Genomic DNA, 18324 nt, shown 5'->3' with positions numbered 1-18324 from the left:
TATTATCATTGAAGGTGATGAGCTGGCAGAATTGTTAGCGCACTGGATGAAATGCTTAGTGGTATTTCACCCATTGCTTCATTCTGGGTTCAAATTCTCTGAAGGTTGACTTTGCCTTTCATCCTTTCAGGGTTGATGATATAAGTACCAGTTGAGCACTTGGGTCAATGTAATTGACTAGTCCCTTCCTTCAAAATTTCAGACCTTGTGCCTATAGTAGAAAGGATTATTATTATTAACCCTGCTACTACCATTATGAATTCTTCAAGATGTACTCTGTGGTTTCATATCTTGATAGTTTCCTCTATTTTCTCAATTATAATGCAAGGGGAATAATACTGTCTCTTTTGGTAACCCACCCTTACACCATTTGATGCAGCTGCATTTGACTAATGTATTAATAATTGTTATATGTATGTGTGCTTGTACATTTAGTGTTATACAAGTGTTTTATTAGTATCAAACTAGTCCTTTGCCATTCTAATATCAATAAGTAGCTGCAACTATATGTAGATGATGATGTTGAAATGCATTGTTGTGTATGAGTATTTTAACACTAGACTCATTTATTAGTTTCAGCCACCAGGAATGTAGCCATGCTGGGGCAACACCAACATTGTAAAGTACTGTTCCTAACAACTTATTCCAGTACATATTTGTATAGTTTCTACTTTTTTCTAAACCATTCACAAACATCCTTACTGAAAATAGTTTTAATTCTTTCTTGAAATTCATCCTAAACATCTAGTTTGACAAAAGATCAGTTTAGCTTATAAAATTCCTGTTAAACATATTTATACATTAGAAGTATTGCATTTCTAAATCTCTCAGAGAGAGTTATGCAGTAGCATCATGGTAAAGTGATGGTTTGTTGCCAACTTAATATGTCAATCCCAGGAAAGAGAAGAATGCTACTGCTATTTAGCCCCAAGAAACACTGCTACTCCAGACTGATGCAGAGCAACTACCCTGAAACTAGTCTCTGGTTGCTGGTTTTGTTGGGTGGAGGTGCTTATCTCCCCTGTTTGAAAACTTAAGGACACAGAACGCTTGTGTCACATAGCCAACTAGAAATGGTGTTTCTTGGGGCTAAATAGCAGTAGCATTCTTCCCTTTCCTGAAACTGCCACAATTAGGTTGGCAACAAACCATCATTTTATTGTGCTGCTACTGCATAACTCTCTTAGAGATTTAGAAATTCAATATTTCTAATTTTGTAGATCAGTGAATTTATTTCACTTGAAATTTCATAAGTTTTCAACAGTGATCTAGCACCAACAGCTAGCGAGGCTATGCCTTTTTTGTCTGCGACACGTTGTTGCCCTCAGTTTGTTACCTGCGGTATATGAGTTCATTTCCTGTTCTGTTTATTGTAAATTTATATTATTTTGAAGTGAAATATTTTAATTGAAATTGAACTGTTGTCCTTTGAAAAACAGTATTTTTTGCCCTGCGGGGTAAAAATATTTTCGTTTATTTTTATTGTGAACTGTGACTTTTGTGAATATATTTTCTGGAAATATTCTTGTCATTTCTGACAAGTGTAAAGCAACAAAGTTATGGAGACCCAACCAGCCATCAGCTATGCTGCAGCAACAGGAAGGAGTTGGGATAATGATGTTTTGCAAGTTAAAGAAGTGAAGTTCAATGAGAGGAGATTGAAAAAGGTGAATGAACTTATAATTAAGGAAGGAAGTAGCCTGAGGCTGACCCTGCCAAAAGAGGTAACAGAGGAAACAGCAAAAAAAAAAAAAAAAACTGTTGTGTATAGAATACTCTCAAACTCAAGCAAGAGGGTGGAAATAGCAACCATTGAAGCAATGGAGGAGTGTCTTAAGGGTATTAAGCACTTTATGGCATACTACACCAGAGGCAAGAAGTACGGCACAGTGGAGATACAGTTTGCAACCAAACAAGACACAATAAAGTGCTCCACTGTGCCATTGAGGTTGGAAGAGTGGGCACTGCTGCCAACCTACTGTGGCAAATGTGCAGCCAGAATTAAGATTGGCAGAGTGCCCCCAGAAATTGATGAAACATGACTGTGGCAGCCATCCTCTACAACACAGAGGAGGAGACCAATGTGCTGAAGGTAACGAGGACAACAGAGGTAAAGTGGTTTGGATACAGCTTTGAGGTGACAGTCCAAATCAGTTTGCTGGACCTGCATAAAATTGTAGATGAAATTATGTTGCCAAAGGATGTTAAATTAAAAGTAATAGTGGAGGGTAGATCTCCTATCTGCTACCACTGTGAAGTACAGGGACACATGCAAGCAAGGTGTCTCCAGAAACAAGAAGTAGAACAGGAGGAGGAGGTGGAACAAGGAGTGGTAGCACGAAGCCAAGTAAGTGAAGAGATGGAAAATACTCAGTTGGTAAAAGAAAGAAGAAAAGAGATGAAAATGTATATTCACCACCAAAAAGCCCGCAAAAAAAGAGAAAAGCAACATAGAAGAAATACAAATTGAAAGAACAGAAATAACAAAAAAGAAAATTACAGAAGAAAAAACAATTATGCAGAAAGGAAAGGAAGCAACAATAAAGAGTAAAAGTGGGATAGAGATGGTTGAGACACAAAAACCAGGAACATCAGGAGAGATTAGATATGGAAAACGGGAAGGAGTACCAAAAGGAAAAAAAACGTGTGGATGATGATAGAATATAAAAAGAACATAGAAATAGAGAAATGGATCACTAAAATGAAAAATGTAATCAGAGTGAAATTGTTGGGGATGGAGCATACCGAAGATGACAGGGCAGTTTTGCTAGAGAGAGAGAAAATAGAAAGATTAAAAGAATTCTTTGGTGAACAAATTGTATTATCAGAGTTGTGGGTTCGATGCAACGAACTACCACCAGTGGTGTCATTTGAAGACATAGTGGAGTACTTAGTCAATTGAAAGTAAGTGGAATTTGTAAAATTAAAATAATGTTTTAAAAAACAAAGAACAATGAACTGTTCATGAATATGTGTTGCATAAACAGTTAAATGACAGTAGCTGCGTGTGGGGCGCAGGTAAGACATTTCAATTTTCATTATATCATTATATTCATTCGATTTATGTTTTATGTACCCCACTGTACTGTGTTGTCTGTCTTTGTCCCTTCTTTGTAAGGGCCAATGTGCTCATAATAAAGAATAAAGCTAGCAAAGACTGATGAAGAGCAACTACCCTGAAACTAGTCTCTGGTTACTGGTTTTGTTGGGTGGAGGTGCTTATCTCCTCTGTTTGAAAACTTAAGTACACAGCACTTGTGTCACATAGCCAACTAGAAACGGTGTTACTTGGGGCTAAATAGCAGTAGCATTCTTCCCTTTCCTGGGATTGCCACATTAAGTTGGCAACAAACATCACTTTATATATTTAGATGTTTTATAATTTTTTTAAATATATATATATATGTGTGTGTTAGTATATGCACACACACACACACACACGTATATATACCCAGAGGAGGTAAGGTTTTATCAGACCAGAGATATGGCCTGAAAATAGGGTCAGTCGCCTTTGATGGGTCTTGACACGCTTTCTGTCAAACAAATTTCATTCTCAAGGTTTTGGTCAACCCACTAGAAGACACTAAAACTAGGTGCTTCATAGTAGGATCAAACCTGAGACTGTATAGTTTGAAAGTGAACATCTTTTCCACACAGTCATGCCTACACCTATTCAGTTCCAGGCAACTCTGAAGAATATGTCTGAATTTTTACAGGATGAGTAATTATTCTTATTATATACAGATATGTTTGGACTAGTGTCCTTGGTTGTTATAGTTGCAACATCTCAACAGTTGTACCTCCTTTCTTTAGTTACTTGTCATATTCAATTATATTGATCCTGGAATTTCATACCAAACCCATTATTCAATCTTATAAGGTAGATTGATTTATTCTTTTATCTGTATCAGGAGTATTCTCCTATTAGTTATTCTCTTACTTGTGATGTTCTCTCCACTTGAACCCTGAGTATAGATTAACTGACCTACAACTTGAACTTGCACCAATCAGCTAAGCCAACAAACCTATTTGTAAGAGCTAATGTGCTCATAATAAAGAATAAAGCTAGCAAAGACTTGAACTTGCACCAACTTTTATTCACTATGCTATTGCTTTGTTCAAGTAGAATGAGCAAACCTCTTCAGAGGTGAGATAATAACTAATAGGAAAATATCCCTGATATGGACAATATATTAACTCCAAAGAAGGATGAACTGCGTCATAGAGGACAGAATATGAATTAATTCTTTATAGTGAAGGCTGTTGAACAAGTTATTTGGCTGCTGGGCTCACAATATGGTAATGCATTTGATTGCTGGACTGGGCTGTGCATTGTGTCCTTGTATTTATCTTGCTCCTGTTCACTCAACTGAAAATTAGTTCCATCATCAACAGCTGGGAATTACTCTTGCAATGAAATAACGTTCCATCCTGGAGGAATTTGCAAAGATAATAACCAACTAACATCTTGTTTCTACTATCAAAAAGCTGTTATGATAGTTTGCATCACCCATGGTCTTGAATGACTCACACATGTGCACACACACACAAGAATATTTACATGTCTGTAGCAAATGTTTTGGATTTAGAGCAATTCTAAAGATGTATACTTATATACAATTGGTTCACTGGTATGCTATGTAATTAGTATCATTGACTTATGATTTAATATAAATGTAACCTGATGATTTAGAAATAACCCAAGAGAGCACATAGTGTTTTGATTGTATAGAGGATTGGTGAAGTGTGGAACCTAGTTGAAATGTTCTCTGTAGGAACTGTAGTTCAGAAATATTCTGATATACTATCGATTAATTTGATTATAATTAGATTTGAACATAAAATTATTCTGGTGCTATCATTGACCTAACTGAAGAAATTTTTAATTTGGAATGCTCACACGAGTTAGATAGATCTTGTCCAGTACAATCTCATCATTTGTTGTGATCTTTTGTCATCTGTTTTAACCAGCCTCTTGTGTGTCTTCAGTGGTCTTCCTCTCTTACAGGTTCCTTTTACATGAAGTTTCTTTATTGAACTGTCATTGTCAATACACATCACATATCTATATCTGAACTGTAACCTCTCTCTCTCTTTTGTACACTGCAGCTGACACCTCTTATATCCAGTTCTTTTCTCAGTTTGTCAATATTTCAATGTTCATACACACTAACATAACACTTCCAGTGGAGTGTGCTTGTTTCATTTCTCCCCAACTAAGCATGTCTTCCTTATTCACTTCTCCATACAACATGCATCATACGAGGGACGTTCAATAAGTAATGCCCCTGACCCACTTGCAGTTGTTTGAAATTTTGCATGTGCAATTATTCATATCTCAATAGATTAAGTGGCGAATTACAGCTCTGAACTACTTGTGGTTTCTGATTTACAGGTGTTTGAACTGAGTCAAGTGTGAAATGGAACCTGTTGAGTGTCGAGCAGTGGTCCAGTTTTTGTATTTGAAAGGACACACACCACGGGAGACTTTTGATGAAATGAAAGTAACTTATGGTGATGATGCCCCATCATATGACCTTGTAAAACGAAGGCATTGTTTATTCAAACATGGTCGGAACTCTGTGGAAACAGCTCCCAGATCTGCCCCCCCCCTTCTGCCATTGATGAGGCATCTGTCCGTCAAGTTGAGGCTGCCATTTTGGAAGATCGACGCATAACTATTCGCCAAATAGCCCATGAGGTCAAGATTAGTACCGGGTCTGTGGAAACTATCATTCATGACCATTTGCATATGCAAAAGGTGTCTGCCAGATGGATTCCCAGGCTGCTCACACCTTTCCAGAAGCAAGAACGCGTCGAGTGCTCGAGAATGAATTTAGGGATGTGCCAAGAAGATGAGTCAAAATTTTTCAAAAGACTGATTACACAGGATGAAACCTGGGTCCCTCACTATGATTCAGAGACCAAAGCCCAGTCAATGCAGTGGAAGCACCGTGACTCACCTCCTCCAAAGAAGGCAAGGGTGCAGCCCTCCGCTGGCAAGGTCATGCTCACAGTCTTCTGGGACCAGGACGGAGTAGTGATGACAGATTTCCTGGCAAAGGGTACCACAATTACAGGAGCCTATTATCCTTCACTTTTGAGGAAATTAAGAGAAGCTATCAAAATCAAGAGGTGGGGCAAGATCAGCAAAGGCATCCTCCTCCTGCAAGACAACGCTCCGGTCCACAACTCGCATCTCGCCAGATCAGAAGTACAGGTGTGTGGCTATGAACTCCTCCCCCATCCCCCCTACTCTCCTGACCTTGCACCCTCTGATTTTCACCTCTTCCCAGCCATGAAGTTGTTTTTGAAAGGAAAGCGTTTCCCAGATGATGCAGCTTTGATTTCTGAAGTCACGTCGTGGTTGGAGGACCAAGCTGGGGTCTTGTACAAAAACGGTTTCCAAAGCTGCATCAAACAACGGGAGAAATGCGTAACTCTGGATGGTTCCTATGTAGAAAAAGATTAATAACTGTGCCAAGTTTCGTTGCTCTACTGCTATGGGAAGTGGGTCAGGGGCATTACTTATTGAACGCCCCTCGTACAATTTTTCCTTCACTCGTTGAGAGAATCCTTCTGTTATCAGCAAAAGTAATAGCACCTACCCAGTTCTTATTTATCTGCTATGCTAATTAGGTTATGTAGATAACAATCCTATTCGGGTTTTCACTTCATAAATAACATGAATCATTGCTAACATCCCAGAAGAAAGCCATCTAAAAGTGAAGGTGATGAGTGTCTACAACACATCAAATGTTTGACTAATATTCTTTCTTGTATGAAATAATTGATAAATGTCATTATTCTTTTTTTTTTTTTTTTCTAATCTAGATTCTTTTTAAGCAAGATTCAAACTGGATTAGATTTGGAATATTTTGCTTCTCAGTGTGTGAGGGGTGAGGGAGAAGAGGGAGGTTCTGTTGGCTTACTGTTTAGTTTAAGCTTATCTCATACTTACTCTTTAATGACATATACTGACCAAATAGAAAATTGGTTATTGTTTAGCCCCAGGTCAGCTGTAATTCATCAGACTAATGATCAAAGATATTCCACAGTTCTATATTTAAGAGATGAGGAATTATTTACATTTGATGGATATTTGTCCTCATCCTGTTTGTTGTTAACATGTTTCAGCCTCCATCCTTCATCAGGTGTCTTGGGGAAATTTCGAACTTGGGTTCTCATTCCTAAGGTATTTTTTGATATTGTTGTTGTTGTTATTATTATTATCATTATTCAGGTCACTGCCTGGAATTGAACTTGGAATCTTGGGGTTAGCATGCCCACGGGCATATGGTGTAGTGGTTAAGAGTGCAACCTACTAACCCCAAGATTCCACGTTCGATTTCAGGTAGTGACCTGAATAATAATAACAACAACAACATTGAAAAATACCTTAGGAATGAGAACCCAGGTTCAAAATCTCCCCAAGACACCTGATGAAGGCTGGAGGGTATATCAACTGAAATGTGTTAACAACAAGCAAGATGAGGACAAATATCTGTCAAATATAAATAAAGATATTCCAGTTGTGACCACCACTCTTACACATATCTGCAATTATGTTGCCTGTTGTGTCCTTTTAAAACTATAGGGTATGCATTTGAGGGAATTTGACTACTACTTTTGTAATTTGACAGATCTCTTGGAGGTTCTCTCATTCTTGACTGAACAGGTGTTCCTTTTCTGTCATTATTCCTTTTTTCTTGGCAACTTATTAAAACTGTGGTTATAAAATCCGACATACTTTTAACACTGATAATGTTGATGCTGAGGTTGATTATAATTATCTAATCACATTTACTACTTTATAGTTTTAATTGTTTAACTATCCAATTACAAGTCTAGCAGTATAATTGTAACATCATACATATTTGTCATCTTATGATAGGTTGTTTTCCTGCATGTCAATCACTAATAACTCTTCCATTATACGAACCTCACAGTCTTCCTCCAAACTGTTTAACCACTCTTACCGAGAAACGCTCTTTTTATACCCTACTAAACATTTTGTCCTTCCTAATCACACCCTTCCATCACTTAGTATCTTTCACCACCTTAGGTATTATGTCCCTCTGGAAGTACAGTTTGCTGTAAAACTACATCTACTGCAGCTGTAACCAATCATTTGCCATGTCTACTATATTCTCTATTTCTTTGTGTTGTTTCTTTCATATATATATATATATATATATATATATATATATACACACACACACATATATACACACACATACATAGGCTGTTATTTTAACTGAAGACATAGGTTACCATTAATAGTCCTAGGGTACATGTGCTATAGTCTGTCATTAAAGATACTTAAGTTATTATAGTACCTAGGTATATAGTTTGTCACTTACCCTACTGGGAAGTTTTGAATTCAAGATGACATCTTTCCCTATCAGCTCTAATTAAGCCATTTCAGTTTTCTGAATCTGATACTTCTAGCAGGTGAAACAACCATGTAAAAGTTATTTCATCAGTATGACATATAAGTAAAGGAGATGTTGCTTAGTTATAGGTTAAAGTTTATGATTTATATGTGACACATTAAAATATTATACTCAAAGTACTGCCAATATAAAGAATTTTTAAAATGCAGAGATTAACCTTATGTTTTACTCTAACAAATGTAACAACTAGACTTCAAGCCTGTATCACCAATCTAGTGTGGCTCATTAGAACTTGCAAATTCATTTGAGACCTTCTGACACAGGTTACCTTTCTTTAAGCCTGCTTAGCGCACTCTCCCATACTGCAATACAAAAATCACTACTAGCCATGGGTCTACATCATGTCCAATATCTCTTATTGTGACTCTAGTACTGGGACACAGATGTATAGCCAGAGGTATGTCTGACAATTTCTGTCTGTGTTTTGGCTGTTTTCTGTTTTAAAAGTACCGCAGATAATACCATGACTTTGGTTTTTCAGTTAAGATAATTTCTCTTGATATGTACTGGAGGATATGTACCACTTGATGTAAGAAATTTAAACCATTTCTGCTTTCTCATCAGCAGAAGTATATGATTTTTCTCTTTTCCCTCTCCTGGATAGCAAAGAAATTTTATCAGGTTTTACAAAATTTTCCTGTCTACATTTTTTTTATTAGTACAGCGATAGGTTAAATAATTCTGTTTGTTCATTTTGCATTGAAGGCATGCTTGTATTCACTTCACTATTATATGAACAGGCTGCAAAATTTGGGATTGGATAAGAATGTATTTATTTTCTTCTCTTAAATGTTCACTATATTGTTCTTTTCTTCTTCCTCTTGCAGTGTTTTACCATGTGGCATAATTATATGTGGTAGCCATTTTGGATGTGAAGCTTTTAAAGAATAGAAATAAAATTTTAAAAATTTGTGAAGCAAATTTTTGTTTTTATGCTGTCTACCCCACAGGGATTGAGGGCAACTCCCTCTTTCTTAGACAATTTTATACTTTTTTTTTATTTTCTAGTACTCCAAAGAAAATTTTATTTGGCAGTGTTTTAAATAAATGTGTTTTGAAAGGATAAGCATGTCTTCACATTATGAGAGTTGAATATAATAATAATAATTTACATTATTTACATTTGACAGATATTTATCCTCTTGTTTGTTGTTTACACAACATTTTGGTTGATATACTCTCCAGCCTTCATCAGGTGTCTTGGGGAAATTTCAAAACTGGATTCTCATTCCTAAGGTATTTTTCGATGTTATTATTATTATTCAGGTCACTGCCTGGAATCGAACTCAGAATTTTGGGGTTAGTAGCCCGTGCTAATCACTACGCCATATGCTCGTGGGTAATTATGGAGTGAATTTTCGGGTTTATAAATCTAATATTTTCCTATCCTTCCTTAATACTCATATCTGCTTGGTCTGCTTAGGCGGTTGTTGTGTTCAAGCATATATGTTGCTTCTTTTAGTTTTTGTATTTTCCAAGTGGTGTTCTCTGTCTATTATTTTAACTTCATCCCACTGGGGGAGTTGGTCTCCATTTTTCCATACATGATCAGCTATACCTGATTTATCAATATCTCCTCATGTCACAGCTTTGCAATGTTCAGCTACCCTTATTTTGATGGGGTGGCATGTTTCGCCTTTGTATAACCTACCACACCTGCATGGGATGGAGTACATGCAGTCTTTGGTCATATTCTCTTCTATTGGTGGTTTTACTTGAAGAAGATATATGCAAAGTGTTGTATTACTCTTGAATACTGTCCTGATGTCATATGGGCTGCATATCTTTTGTATCTTTTCAGAGAGGCCTTTCACACAGGGTAGACAGGCTGTGGATAGTTTATTGGTTTCGCCCTCTCTTTTCTTCATAATTAGAGCGGATATTATACTTTTGGGGTAGTTGTTGCTTAACAGATCATTATTGAGCTTGATCCTTTCTTTGTGGTGTGTATCACGATTGCTGCTTATATTCTTTGCTCGATGTTTTAGGCACTGAGCAATCCCTCTCTTTACACTTTATGGATGGTGGGAATTGAAGTTGAGGTATTGTCCAGTGAAGGTCGGCTTGCGGTGTACGGATGTCCTGAATCCATACTTGGTGCATGTTTTTGATATGTCCAGGAATGCTAGCTGGTTGTCTTTTTCCTGTTCCACTGTGAACTGTATAGATGGCTTTATTGAGTTGTGTTAACAATAAACAAGATAAGGACAAATATCCGTCAAATATAAATAATGTACATAATTCCTTATCTCTTAAATATAGAAGTGTATTATAATAATATTAATGGTTTCAAATTTTTGGCACAGGGCCAGCAGTTTTAGAGGGAGAGCATTAATTGAATACATTGACTCCAGTACTACTTGACTGATACTTTATTTTTCAACCTTGAAAGGTCGAAAGGCAATGTTGAACTCAGGCAGCTAAGCATTCTATCACACATGCTAACAATTTTGTTTGTTCTTTATGTTATCATTTCATATTTTGGCATGAGGTTGAAGTTAATTTATAGCATCGACTCCAGTACTTGAATGTTAGTATGTTTTATCAACCCCAGAGGGGTGAATGGTAAAGTTGACCTTGACAGAAATTTAACTCAAAATGTTAATTATAGGAATAAATGCTGCAAAGTACTTCTCCAGTGTTCAAATAATTCTCCAAGCTTGCTACTTAATCGAGTTAATAATAACACTAATTCTCATTATATACCCATATCTACACAGACACACTTCTCCCTCAGTAATGTCATTCTACATTGAACTGTTGTTATGGTGATGGTGTCTATGTTACTGGTGGTTGTATTACATCTCTTACATCCAGTGACTAGTTTATTCTTTTACCAAACAATTTTAAACTTCTAAGGTATTTTTCGATGTTATTATTATTATTATTATTCAGGTGACTGCCTGGAATCAAACTCGGAATTTTGGGGTTAGTAGCCGATGCTCTTAACCACTATGCCATATACCCATGGGCAATTATGAAGTGAATTTTAGGGTTTATAAATCTAATATTTTCCTATCCTTCCTTAATACAAGTTTCCATATGCTACTCATATCTGCTCAGTCTGCTTAGGAGGTTGTTGTGTCCAAGCATATATGCTGTTTCTTTTTGTTTTCGTATTTTTCAGTGGTGTTCGAAGAAGATATATGCAAAGTGTTGCATTACTCTTGAATACTGTCCTGATGTCATATGGGCCACATAGTGGTTAAGAGTGCGGGCTACTAACCTCAAGATTCCAAGTTCTAGCAATAATAATAATAATAATAATAATAATAATAATAATAATAACCTGGGATGAGGTGGTGAAGCACGACCTTCGAACTTTAGGTCTCACCGAGGAAATGACTAAAGACCGAGACCTTTGGAAGTATGCTGTGCGTGAGAAGACCCAGCAAGACAAGTGAGACCATAACCCATGGCCTTAGTCCACTAATGCATACCTTTCCTTCTTGAGACACAAAACTCTACTTGTGAAGACCTGTTGAGGCAAGTGAAAATCAAAATCAAAATCGATCAACATGAACGGAAATTGTAGCTGTGATACCAGTGCTGGTGGCACATAAGAGAACCATCCGAACGTGGCCATTGCCAGCGCCGCCCTGACTGACTTCCGTGCCGGTGGCACGTAAAAAGCACCATCCGATTGTGGCCGTTGCCAGCCTCGCCTGGCCTCTGTGCTGGTGGCACGTAAAAAGCACCATCCAATCGTGGCCGTTTGCCAGCCTCGCCTGGCACATAAAAAGCACCCACTACACTCATGGAGTGGTTGGCATTAGGAAGGGCATCCAGCTGTAGAAACATTGCCAGATCAGACTGGGCCTGGTGCAGCCTTCTGGCTTCCCAGACCCCAGTTGCACCGCCCAACCCATGCCAGCATGGAAAGCGGACGCTAAACGATGATGATGATGATGATCGAAAAATACCTTAGGAATGAGAACTCAGGTTCGAAATTTCCCCAAGACACCTGAAGAAGGCTGGAGAGTATATCAGCCAAAATGTGTTAAAACAAACGATGTGGATAAATATCTGCCGAATGTAAATAATACCACACTTGAATTAATATCTACTCACTTGGATTCTATAATTTAAACTTCCTGACATGAAGCTTTGCTCTCTCTCTCTCTCTCTCTCTCTCTCTCTCTCTCTCTCTCTCTCTCTCTCTCTCTCTCTCTCTCTCTCTCTCTCTCTCTCTTCTCTCTCTCTCTCTCTCTCTCTCTCTCTCTCTCTCTCTCTCTCTCTCTCTCTCTCTCTCTCTCTTCTCTCTCTCTCTCTCTCTCTCTGAATACACTCAAATAATCTAGTTTGTCAACAAAAAAGATGGTACTCAATAGTTCATGATAAACAAACTGAAAATGTGTGAGAGACTGTGTTGTAAATCAGTATCACATCAGTGCAAATATCTTTTTTTCTCTCCATCTCCCTGCAAATATTGAAAATGTGAGTGAGACAAGTAAATCCCTTAAACCAAACATTATGTTTAGTATCCATGCATAAAGGCTCTCTCTCTCTCTTACAGACAGACACACATACATACAGACAACTTGCTGCTTCTAAATGGGATTTTGTGACTGTTATTCAGAATATTAATTAATGTCATTGAATATGTCTAAATTTCTCAGGACAATTTAGAATTATGCAAAACACAATAATTACTCTGTAAATGATATATCAAACTGCATTAACAGTTGATATATTGTATTGTCAGCAGTCATACTGTAATATCACTATAGTATATATCAGTAGGTATACTATATCACTATGCATATTGTACTATTTATTAGCACATAGGGGTGCTTTCTTGTTATTACTTGTAAGCAGTCAATCCAATTGTAAATGACCATTATATTGTAGAGGCATAGGATATTATAGACATGAGATAAGCCTTGTTTGTTAACAATCATTAGGCTGATGGAACATAGCTAGGACATAAAATATGGATCATGGAATAGTTTAGGATGAGATGATTCGGGACTTGAGTAAAATTATTATTGCAATCATCATCGTTACTACAAAAATATTTCTCATTATGGACACCAATTAATTGTTGTCATTTAGAACATTACATAGTATTTAGATATAAATTTTCTGTCAAGTACTTTGAAGTACTTTCAATGTCAGTTTAATTTTTCATTGTTTTCTGTTGAACTGAGATAGAGAAGGTAATTTGTTATTAATTGTAATCCTAGAATAATACCTTCTGGCTAAAATACATGCTGAACATACTGAAGTGATTTGTGTTGTGTGCTTATATGTGTATGTATGTGTGTGTGTTAGTATATGTATACATTTTTTAGGTTGAGGATTTTGGCCACACTAAAGTACAGTATATACAAGTCATACTACTTCAACAATACCTAACTTTTGATGAACAAGGGAGTGTGATGCCACTGCTCTCAATTGCATTTCTCACTGTGATGTTGGTTTCTCTGGTTACACAGATAATAGGTTATCCAGGTGTTTTTTGAATACATTTCCATTTCTCAGTTTCTTTAGCAAAATATTGTAAAGCTGTGGGTTTTCGAACCCTGGCTGTTGCAGTATATGATCTTGATTTTCCATAGAAGGGTGGGACCTTAAGGACTATGAAGTAACAACCAATTCAGCAATTATTATAGCTCTCAATACCAAATTTTGGCATGCACCTTTCATGGATCTTCCATGTATAGATAATTGCATATCTTTCCCATCTTTTCTCCAGTAAGTAGAATTTTAATGCTTTCCAATCACTTCCAATAGCTTTACTATTACATCAAGACAATCTTCTTTGTGAAGCATTGTTGGATTGTTTCTAGATCTGCTCTTAGTTTAATAGTTAGGTGACCTTAGTTGTGAGCAGCAGCCTTGGTGACCGAAGATAAATGTTCTCCACAAAAGCAGCATGGTTTCCTGCTCAGTTGTATTTATATATGGCAAAAAGGAGACTAAATGATGATGAGGATGTGTGTGTGTGTGTGTACATATATGTATAATGTATTATATCTACATATATTTATAGGTATCAACAGAAATTTATATCATCATCATCATCACTATCATTTACAGGTTAAAAAGAATTTGTTGAGGCATATTTTCTCATAGCTAGATATGCTCTTCATAGAAGACTAGAAATGAATAATCTTGCCTGTCTGTTGTTGATCATGCTCATTACAACTATCACATGGTGTATAGACAAGAGTACATACAAATACACATAAAACATGCACACACACACATACACATGTTTGTGTGTTTGCATATGCCCTTGTGTGTGTGAGTTTAGAGGGATATATTTGGACAGATACCGTGATAGCTAACTCTCAGTTATGTTCTAGGATATTGTTATATCCTAATGTATTTAATGTCTATGACTACTAGGAGTTGTCACTTATGCCGTAAATTTCTCTGATGGATAATACCATGTTTACTTCACTGGATGGTAATATTATCTGGAGTGTATATTTGCAATAATTATAATGATAGAGAATATGGAGACTGGTACATCCTCAAAATTTATTTTCTTTTATTTTACAATGTCATATACCATATTTTATGGTTACAACAACCTACACATATTTTGAGCAGTTGCATATGCAACCAGGCATAATTTTCTGTGCAGCTTTGTTCAGAGTCTTTCAATCAGCTTGGTTTGTTGCATAGATCATCATAACCATAAAATATGCTGTATGACATTGTAAAATAAAAGGAAATAAATTTTGAGAATGTACCAGTCTCCATATTCTCTATCATTATAATTATTGCATGCATATATATATATAAGATTCTGTCTACCAAATCCACTTACAAAGATTTGGTCAGCCCAGGACTATAGTAGAAGACACCTGTTTTATATACAGGGTATTTGGGCTAAATTTGGTAATATTTTATGTTCTTTTTTAAGAACAGCTTGATGTATTGGTGATCAGTCAACAGTATTGGACAGCATAAAGATTAAAATTGTAGTTGAGAAAAAGTTAGCTGATATGGAGAACTGGAAACCTTCTGAATATTGGAAAAGAGTTACCAGTATCATGATGATTCATGCTGATTATCAAAGTGTCGACATGATGACTGCTGCTCAATGCTCTGTGAACATTGTAAAGGCTGTGAGATATGACATGGACAGCTGTAGTGAGGACTACAAAGCCATGATCAGCAGGAAGGGACACAAAGGGTGTTTTGATAGCACCTGCATGCCAGAATTTATCCAACAACTGCAGGACAAGGTGATGGAAGATCCAATGAAAGAAATTTGTGCTTTGGTGAGAGGAATGGGTGTTGGAGTAGCTTCTATGAAACTGGTTTTGAATGAAGACTTTTGCTACCACTTGTACAAGAGACACAAGGGACAAATTCTGACAGTCAGGGCCCTGGAGAAACACTTGACAAAAGCAAAGAAGCTCCTGAACAAGCTGAGGTATAATCTGGTTCTTCTCAGATGAAAAGAACATCTGTCAGGACAAATTGCACAACACTCAGAGCAGCAGGTGACTTGCCTACAATCCATGTGATGTTCATCATCATCATCATCATCATCATTTAGCATCCGTTTTCCATGCTAGCATGGGTTCACATATGAAAACCAAGTTACTCCAAGCTGTGATGGTCTTTGGCAGTGTCTCCAGTGAAGGTGATGCCATGCCACTCCAGCTCTTTAAATAGGGCCTTAGGCCCAATTCAGATGGCTATGTAAAGCTGCTGGAGACTGGTCAAACCCTGGCTGGAGAGGGATGCTGCTGGAAGACCAAATGTGTGACAGCAGGATACAGTTCTCTGCCATACTTCAAGAAAGAGTAAAAAGTGGTTACAAGTGAATTTTTATGACTTCGCCAGCCCCAATTTCTGGCCTCCTAGTTCCCCCAATTTTAATCCCATGGATTACTATGTGTGGGACACAGCTGAAAAACATCAATTTCTGCCTGAAACACCAAGGCCAAGATCAAGGAGGTGTTTTAAAGATGTTCCCAGGAACACAGAAGCACATGCACCAAGTTCTGGAGCTGTCTCAAGATCATGTTGGAAGCTGAGGACAGCTACTTTGAATAAACTGTTTTCTTCCACCCATAATTGAGTTGATATTTTTTATATTTTAAAATATTTTGTGTTTGTATGGGATATTATGTTTTCTTTTGATTTTATGTAAACTGTCCAATTTAGCTCAAACACCCTGTATATGTATATAGGCACAATCATGGATGTGTGGTTAAGAAGTTTGATTCTCAACCATTTGGTTTTAGGTTCATCTCACTGAGTGGCACCTTGGGCAGTGTCTTCTACTATAGTCCCAGGTTGACCAAATCCTTGTAAGTGGATTTGGTAGGCAGAAACTGAAAGTAGTATGCTATATATATATATATTTGTGTGTGCATGCATGTGTGTGTTTGTATCTTTGTGTCTCTTTGTCATGACATCATTGTGCATTTGTTGTAAAATGAATGTCATTCATCATCATTATCATCATCATCACTTTAACATCCAATTTTCCACACTTGCATAGGTTGGATAGAGTTTACGGAGGCAGATTTTCAATAGCTGGATGCTCTTCCTAATTTCCAATATTCTGTCAATACATGCCTCACTGGGGAAATTTTACCTTGCTTGGAAACAAGTAAGCATTGGTGATAGGAAGGGCATCTGGCCATGGAAAACCTGTTTCAGCAAATCCCATCTCACCTATGCAAGCATGGAAAAGTGAATGTTAAATAATGATGATGATTGACATCTACATATGAATTGTAGAGTGATTTAAATGTCTATATACATATATATCATTATCATTTAACATCCATCTTCCATGTAGGACAGATGACAGGAGCTGGCTAGGTAGAAAAACTACCCTAGGCTACTGTGTCTGTTTTTGGCAGGGTTTTATGGCTGGATGCCCTTCCTAACACCAACTGCTTCAAGAGTGGACTGAGTGCTTTTTTACATGGCACTAGCACAGACGGGGTCAATTTTGGCATGATTTTTACAGCTGGATACCCTTCTAAATGCCACCCATTTTACAGTGTGAACTGGATGCTTTTTATGTGGAGGAGGGGATCTTGTGTCAGATGATGAAAAGTGACAGAGACAGAGGCAGAAACAGATGTCTTGCTATAGAGGAAGGGGCATTGGAGGAGGTGATCTTCTATCAGATGATAAGAGGTTATAATGTGACAGAGAGAAATGTGTGTGTGTGTATGACTATTTAAAAGACTCTAGAATTCATGTGTATATTTGAAGGTTAGGCTGTGTATGTTGACCAAATTGTCTTATGGTCCTGAGTTTGATTTTTATGTTGCTCCAGTCTACTTAGCTAAAAATCAGTACTTGCTGACTACCTGTGCAGCTCTATCTCTCATCAGCTGTTACATTCTGGACAATCTACTGCTTCAAGGTTAGCAAGACTGAAATGATAACAATCTGCTTGCAATTACATAGGCACCTAAAGGGATTAACAAAAGCATTGTATGTTGTTGTCAAGTCATACTTTGCAAGTGAGGACTATGCTTTTTTGTAAGTCTATATGCTTCTAGAGGCAAGTGTTATTCACTGAGTATAAAAGCATTAAGAAAATAGATTCAACCTTCACTTAACAACTCAGATTTCATTATTTTTTTCCTGTTTCTACTTCAAAATAAATGATATTTCAAATTGAACCATATCCTATGCAGTGTTCCCTCTAAGTTTGATGCTTGTGCATATGCATGTCTGTTTTACATGTAGAAAGGAAAAAATGTGTGCACACAAATTTTCCAAGATGAAATCAAATTCTTTTTAATTGAAGAATTTGAGTAATGGTTGTGTGTACTCACATCAAAAAATTAGAGGACATATGATTCAACATCAGTCTTTATTAGTTTCTAGTTGCAGCAAGCATCTTGTGTCAGTTGGTCTTTTCTACTGATTC

At 37.0% G+C, this 18324-nt stretch overlaps 2 protein-coding genes and 1 long non-coding RNA gene across 3 annotated transcripts in view; all 3 read left to right on the top strand.

Moving 5' to 3' along the window:
• The window catches only part of LOC115222364 (pre-mRNA-splicing regulator WTAP), a 232987-nt gene that overhangs the window by 199669 nt on the left and 14994 nt on the right, over window positions 1–18324 (top strand). The gene's annotated exons all lie outside the window — the stretch shown is intronic.
• On the top strand, window positions 1642–2903 carry LOC118767225. Its single transcript, XM_036511491.1, has 2 exons — window positions 1642–2439; window positions 2516–2903. Exons 1-2 carry the CDS (start codon window positions 2039–2041, stop codon window positions 2652–2654), a joined length of 540 nt encoding a protein of 179 aa, XP_036367384.1. The 5' UTR covers window positions 1642–2038; the 3' UTR covers window positions 2655–2903.
• Window positions 17440–18143, top strand: LOC118767226. Its single transcript, XR_005003132.1, has 2 exons — window positions 17440–17811; window positions 17866–18143. It is a non-coding gene; the product is annotated as an uncharacterized LOC118767226 (long non-coding RNA).

The sequence above is a fragment of the Octopus sinensis genome, linkage group LG19 (assembly GCF_006345805.1).
Source record: "Octopus sinensis linkage group LG19, ASM634580v1, whole genome shotgun sequence".
NCBI lineage: Eukaryota > Metazoa > Mollusca > Cephalopoda > Octopoda > Octopodidae > Octopus > Octopus sinensis.
The sequence above is the reverse complement of the archived record's forward strand: the minus strand, read 5'-3'. Positions and strand labels throughout refer to the sequence as shown.